The sequence below is a fragment of the Lampetra planeri genome, chromosome 13, assembly GCF_965212315.1.
Source record: "Lampetra planeri chromosome 13, kcLamPlan1.2.h2, whole genome shotgun sequence".
Taxonomy (NCBI): domain Eukaryota; kingdom Metazoa; phylum Chordata; class Hyperoartia; order Petromyzontiformes; family Petromyzontidae; genus Lampetra; species Lampetra planeri.
This window is the reverse complement of record NC_136119.1, coordinates 10,300,470-10,307,624: the sequence shown is the minus strand read 5'-3', so window position 1 is coordinate 10,307,624 and position 7,155 is coordinate 10,300,470. Positions and strand designations below refer to the sequence as shown.

Below are 7,155 nucleotides of genomic sequence, written 5' to 3'. Positions count from 1 at the left end.
CGGAAAGGCCTACGGGTGCCCGGCAGGCGAAGGGAGGGGGGGGGCAGCCTGGGGGGGAGGGCGAAACGCGATTTTTTAATTCGTAAAAAACCACGCGTGGTTCTGCACCGCGTGCTGTCTGAATGGCAGCAGCTTGCGTTGTGGCCGAAACGTCGTGAGAATTATTTTATTATGTTTTATTTTTATTATTTGATTACTTCCCTTCTACGTGACTTTACCGAAAGAAACAAGAAGATGAATCCCTGCAGTCACGAAAGCTTTAAATTGAAATTTGGCAGAACTTCATAGCGATAATAGTTTTTTACCCTTCTATCTGGCAACAAAACTGACACCTTTTTTAACAAGGAGTCATGTTTGCATAGACCACAATACCTGCGGTCATAATGCAAACAAAAAACATAACTCTGATAATGTATGCACTGTCCTTGAAGTTGATTGGTCCACACCCGAGACAGCTTTCCTTAGAGATTAGTCTCACATGGTGTTGGACCAGATGACGCCAAAAGGCGCACAACTCAAAGACAATGCACCATCAGAGTATGAGAGCTCAGGGTAAGCATTTACACCATTGGAACCTCATTTGCCAGTAAATGAGGTTCCAATGGTGTAACTTCATAGTGGTTTAACACGTAGACTTTCGCGATCAATAATGTCCATAACGCAGGTTTTTTTTTTTTGGGGGGGGGGGGGGGTGTCACGTAAACAGAACGTGCCAATTCGTTGCGATTTCAGCAACACACCGGCGTGTTGGAGAGCCAAAGAGCAACATTAAACTACACTAACCCACTGCAAGTACATTAAAACTTTCTTGACTGCAGGAATTCATATATTCTATGGTTCTTTCGGTAAAGTCACGTAGATAGAAACAATATATAACAATAAAATAATGAAAATGAAAATAAAGTGAATAAAAAATAATAAAACTATCACGACGTTTCGTGTTGCGATTGAAACGTCGTGATAGTTTTATTATTTTTATTCACTTGATTTTTTTATTCATTTTATTTTTTTATTATTTAGTTACTTTCATTTTTCTATTTTTTATTTCGATCCACGTGACTTTACCGAAAGAACCATAGAATAACTCCTGCAAGTACATCGACCATCTGCATGACGTCACGTCCACGGCTCTTTGTGTCTGACGAATCCCCCACCCCCTTCATCGCGCGGGGCCGGATGACGTCACAACAATCTCCGTCCCGCGCGCGTGACGTCACGCGGCGGCTCGCGTGACGTCACCGAGTCCTTTCTCGGCACGAGCTCGATGGGCAGCATGGCGGAGGGCGAGGCGGACCTGGAGTTGGACGCGGAGGAGAACTGTCACGACGAGAAGCCCGCGGAGAAGCCCCGCAAGCATGACAGCGGCGCGGCGGACCTCGAGAAGGTCACCGACTACGCCGAGGACAAGGAGATCTCGGCGTCCAGCCTCGAGAGCGTGAGTGGCATCCGGGAGGCGCGCGGCGCGGCGCGCGGGGGTGCGCGCACGTGGGGCACGTGAGGAGTGGGGAGAGGAGTCGGTGGTGATGAGTGGGGTGGTGGTGATGAGTGGGGTGGTGGTGGTGAGTGGGGTGGTGGTGCTGAGTGGGGTGGTGGTGGTGAGTGGGGTGGTGGTGATGAGTGGGGTGGTGATGATGAGTGGGGTGGTGGTGGTGAGTGGGGTGGTGGTGATGAGTGGGGTGGTGATGATGAGTGGGGTGGTGGTGCTGAGTGGGGTGGTGGTGGTGAGTGGGGTGGTGGTGATGAGTGGGGTGGTGATGATGAGTGGGGTGGTGGTGGTGAGTGGGGTGGTGGTGGTGAGTGGGGTGGTGGTGCTGAGTGGGGTGGTGGTGCTGAGTGGGGTGGTGGTGGTGAGTGGGGTGGTGGTGAGTGGGGTGGAGATGAGTGGGGTGGTGGTGAGTGGGGTGGTGGTGCTGAGTGGGGTGGTGGTGCTGAGTGGGGTGGTGGTGCTGAGTGGGGTGGTGGTGTTGAGTGGGGTGGTGGTGCTGAGTGGGGTGGTAGTGGTGAGTGGGGTGGTGGTGAGTGGGGTGGAGATGAGTGGGGTGGTGGAGATGAGTGGGGTGGGGGAAGAGATGGACGAGGTTGAGTTGGGATGAGGAGGGGGTGAGTGGGAGCTAAGGACGAGGTGAGTGGGAGGGGATGAGTGGCAGAGATGGACGAGGTGGGTGCGCGGTGGCGAGATGTTAACTACCTCGCCTGGTATGAGAGAGGTCGTGGCTTCGATCCCGACCCTGACGCCTGTTGTATATTTTAAGTTTGCATGCCTCTCTATAAATTCCCACGTGATAAGCCACTTCGTCGAGCTATCATTTGTAGCCAGGTCGCTTCTGAAAAACATCTTACATAGTTCAGTGGGCCTTACCTGGTAAAATAAAAAAAAGTTTAATTTAAAAATAGTTTAGTTTGAGTGGGAGATATTAAATCAGAAGCGAATACGTGGGAACTGTGAGGATGATTTGTGGATATTGGGAGAGGAGGAAGTGGGTAGAAAGTGCTGAAGACGGAAGCTTGTGTTGCCTCCGAAACGTCGTGATTTTTTTTATTTTACTTTTATTAATTTAAATTTTTTACCTACGTGACTTTACCGGAAAAACCTAAGAATATGAATTCTTGCAGTCACGAAAGCTTCAAATCTAGAATTAGAGGAGAGGGGTTTGGTGGAATAGGAAATAGTCATTTGGAGAGATGAGCTATGAAGACACGTCCACGTGATAGAGAAGACTTGGACAAGGGAGAAGACGATTGGAAAGCGGCGGAGAGTGAGATGCGAACGTGGGAAGACTGCTTTTGTTGCTCCTGGTAATTCTGAATATTACATTTTAAGTTGGCTACCTTTTGGAGAGCAAAAGACATTGAATTAAGATTCATTGTTCCATATGCCCCCCCGTCTTCACCAGTCTGCACTAACTAGCGTGGTGAAGTATGGTCATTATACCCTCACGACTCGCATTGCGGCGTCGCTCTCGTTCAGCAGTGGCATTACACGGGGCCATACATGCACAATTGTCGGTGGTTAATTTTTAACTGAAGGGGTTTGTGTGCTGTCACATTTGCAGGCCATGTCAGTGATTGGTGACAGGCGATCCAAGGAACAGACCGCCAAGCAACAGAGGTGAGTGCTGCGATTGTTACACCATGCAGAGATTATCCCTTGTTACTACGCTGCACTAATCATGTTAAACTTTAGTTTGTCAAAGTATGGTGAAACCCCCCCCCCCCACCATGCATACCCCAGCGGTGGATTTGCAAAAAGTGCTGTACACGTACAAGTGTAATGTAAACATCTACATGAGTGAAAAATGACTTGTAACATTAGCAGCCATATGTTTTGATAGGGTGCAAGCCAAGACACTGGTAAACTTAATGTGTCCAATTATATTGTTATAATAACATAGGCCTTTATCTAGGAAGTCTTTCTTCAGTATCAAAATCCCTTTTTAGTGTGCAAAATCCCACCATGGAATGTTTGGCCAATTCCATTTAAGTGTTTTGCATATAAGAGGACATTGTTTTGCCTTCAGAAAACCCACGCGTACGAGGAGATAACGCTCAAAACTCTGTCCAGTTCGGGAACTCATTTGCTTTACTGACATCAGTCCACCTTGCAATCCAGTGGATTTGGGAGTTTCAACAAATCTGTGTGATGCAGTGGATACAGGGATGCGCCATCATATCCAGCTCAATACACATCTAAAATGTTAAATTCCCATAAAATGTGCGGAAAATGTAGGCTTGTTAATGTTAACACTTGCTCAACATTGTTGATACCAATAAAGTAATAGGTTTTTACCCTTTCAACTGGTACAAAACTGACACCTTTATACAAGGGATCATGTTTGCAATAACCACAACACAAGCAGTCAAAATGCAAACAATTGTTGATACCAGTTGTCATGCACATGAGGCTTCATTTAAAGTGGACTTGCAGTGATTTTGTGTGATGAATACTACATGCATTATGTATGTACTAAAATGTACTGATTCAAGGGCCCATATGAATGTTTGTCCATTGTATTGAATTAATTTCCTGATGATATTTTCTGCAGAGAGAATGAACTTGCCAAGGTTACCATCAGGAAAGAAGATGTAGAATTAATCGTGAGTGACGAGGCTTTCACTTATTTAAAACAAACACGTAATATATATTAAAGGGTGTTCGTCAATTATATGATGGTCATGTGTTATTAATTTCTGTTAACTTCAGAATAAAATAATTTGATTTATTTGTGTTTTTACATGTTTTGTGGCTTCAGAAGGCACTTGGCACAGTCACACTGATACACTTACACTCAAGTGGCCGTTGATGTGTAAAGATAGTGGTATCATGGTGGTTAATTGACGCACTGCCTCAATCATAATTTGGCAGGTTTGATTCCTGTTCATGCACATTAGTAGCAATTGGAAATTGAGCTCAGCATCGGGCTTCCATAGGTTAACTAGGCTTATAATGACCACCTAGTGTGGTGTTGTGAAGGTAGCAAGGCGGAAGACCAATGCAGCCAGGCATGTATGCAACTGACCACACCTCCACCTCGTGTCTTCATGGTTTCTCTAATATCACTAATCATTGGCTGTGATATGTGGTGTGATGGTCATATCAACAGCCTGGAAAGTTTTTGGTTGGGAAACCACCTTGCATTAACAGGTTGTTATAGGCTGTGAGGTTATGTGGTGGGCAGCCAGAAGGCAGTGCAGAAAATACCATTGTACTGTACATCTATACACGTACAGTATACACTCCCTGCCCTCACCTGAACTCATTTGACTTGGTGCTTAATTGGTGCAGTCTGAGACCATTAGCACTGGAGAAATTAATATGGAGGGACGTGGTATGAGCCACGTCACTCCCTTGTGAGCTGTGCTGGATTTATTTATTCTTGCTAACATCACTCTGTCCGAACAGGCTCCGAGTCTGAACGGTGGATTTTTGTCTTTGTGCCGCACGGGTGTGTGGGTAGATGAACGAAATGGAGATTGGGCGGACAGCGGCTGAGAGGAGTTTACGTGAGCACATGGGTAATGTGGTGGAGGCGCTTGTTGCCCTTACCAACTGAAGACCTGGACCAGACAGCTTTGCTGCTGAAGCTGGCCCCACCACCACCGCCGCCGCCACTCCGCGCCAAGTTTTTACTGCTGCGATACCAACGATTGACTTCTGCCTGAACAAAACGATGCACAACTCTGCGGCTTACACGTGTCCTCTGAATTATAATAATAAAAGTGTTTTGTACACAACGTGAGGATATTTCAGTCTGCCGACGTTTTACTTTTTTCAAGTGTGAAACGCCGATCTCCTTGGTGTCTAGAAAGTCAACATGTGATCTATTGCTGTATCCATGCAAAAAGCAATTCAGGTGGCTTGCCGCTTAATGAGTTCAATGCAAGTAAAAGTTTGAGGAAGCTTTCATGCAAGGTAACTCAGCACTTATGTATATGGTTAAATAATTGATTCAAATCAATCCTTGCGCTCCCGATACAAATGGAATTTTGAGTGCAAGATTAAATTACTGTACTTGCTATTCTAATTTATAAATTATATGCTCATGTTATGACTGCAAAAGAGATGACAACTGTACAAGTGAGAAAACAACATGGTCAAAAATGATGGCTGAATTGTGTTTTTTGTCAATTGATTTAAGTGCAATTCATTAATTGTGAAACTAATGAAATATAACTTTCACTAAACATAGTTTTTTTCGAAAAGTGTTTTTTTCTTCTGGCTGGCCACGCACCAACCAGCGCACGTTTTATATATGTGTGTTGAACTTCTTTCGCGCCGTACGTAGACAAACGTGCTAATCGAAGGCCATGCACCACCAAGCACGCAGAGGGGAGGGGGTGCATGGGTGGACGCAGGGCCACGTTTAACGACGTGTACTTTTACCATGTATTGTAAAAAAAAGTGCTGGCTGGAGGCACGAACGATGGTCACGTCCAAAGGATGTGTGGGCTGCTATAATTTGGTGAAACGGATTCATGATGCAGCCCTACAATGGCTTGCTCATACCACTGCTGGCAGAAGAGCTTCCACTTGGAGGAAACTCCAGAACCCGTATTGAGAGTGTTTGGCCTATGATTTCACGCTGGCTAGGCCAGACGGAGTACTCTCACTTCCCCACCACGTGATCTTCCGATCGACAAATTATGTTGACAGACAGGATTTGAAAAAAGTGCTCATTGCTTCAACTACGCACTGTTGCATACCTGTCAAACCTTACGGTTTACCCATATTGTACAGGGAAATTGAGTTTTCAGGTTAGTACGGCGTACAGCCGGTTCAATACGGACATGCTTTTGTTTGTGATGGGATTTTGTAGGTTAAGCGTTGAGATTCATAAGGGCACGGGGTGACCAATAAGGGATGAATTTGTATAATAAGGTAGGCACTGATAAGGGATTGACAGGCGTGGTGTCGTCAGAACGAATTGGTGACCTCTGCCTTTGAAAATCTATTTTTGCTAACCAATATATTACGGCAGCATCCATGATACAAGGTTACTCAAATTAACGTTTCATAGCATCGCAATGGAGGGTTTAACGTCATGGCCAAGCACTCTGCAGCAGGTTTGGTGGATGATGCAGAGGTTGTTGATACTTCTTGGGGCAATCGCCGTAGTCAGTAGATGGCAGTAGAGGTTGCTCGTTTTGGCTTTCCCAGTTTATTCCAATTATTGACATCGAGGAACGACGCACATCCATTTGGGAAAATAAGAGATGCCTTGGGCCTGTAAAAATGCTTTCTCCTAAAAAATTTGAGTGATAAAGCTCTTTTTCACAGAATTCAGGTGGCTGACGCATGCTCCTATGCTTTCTGCAATTGGATTATTGCGTGATGAGGGGTTTCTCCAGGTGTTGTTATTCTCCCCCCCCCCTCCCACAAGCTAATGTCCTCAATAAGGAATTGAGCAGAATCCGCATATAAAGTTTTATTCATCGGTTGGAGACGTACGGTGCGAAATAAGTCCAACATGACTTAAAGCTTTCGTGACTGCAGGAATTAAAATTATTGGGTCACGTAGATAGGTTAAAATAAAATATTTGTTATTTTGTTATTTTCTTTGAACCTATCGACGTGACTTTACCGAAAGATCCAAGAATGATAAGTTCAACATGGTATTGTACAGAAAAATCATCGGGCTCCAAAACCACAGCGGGGCT

The 7,155-nt window shown here is 45.3% G+C and overlaps 1 protein-coding gene across 1 annotated transcript; it reads left to right on the top strand.

The window, feature by feature from the left end:
* The first annotated feature begins 1,189 nt into the window (after positions 1–1,189).
* On the top strand, positions 1,190–5,242 carry HYPK (huntingtin interacting protein K). The gene is made up of 4 exons (XM_078600145.1): positions 1,190–1,435; positions 3,054–3,109; positions 4,044–4,095; positions 4,956–5,242. Exons 1-4 carry the CDS (start codon positions 1,265–1,267, stop codon positions 5,049–5,051), a joined length of 375 nt encoding a protein of 124 aa, XP_078456271.1. The 5' UTR covers positions 1,190–1,264; the 3' UTR covers positions 5,052–5,242.
* Positions 5,243–7,155: the final 1,913 nt, after the last annotated feature.

Coding starts and splice junctions, on each gene's coding strand:
- HYPK (XM_078600145.1), top strand. CDS start 1,265: ATGGGCAGCATGGCGGAGGGCGAGGCGGACCTGGAGTTGGACGCGGAG. Junction 1,436..3,053: donor CGGCGTCCAGCCTCGAGAGC/GTGAGTGGCATC, acceptor TCACATTTGCAG/GCCATGTCAGTGATTGGTGA. Junction 3,110..4,043: donor CAGACCGCCAAGCAACAGAG/GTGAGTGCTGCG, acceptor TATTTTCTGCAG/AGAGAATGAACTTGCCAAGG.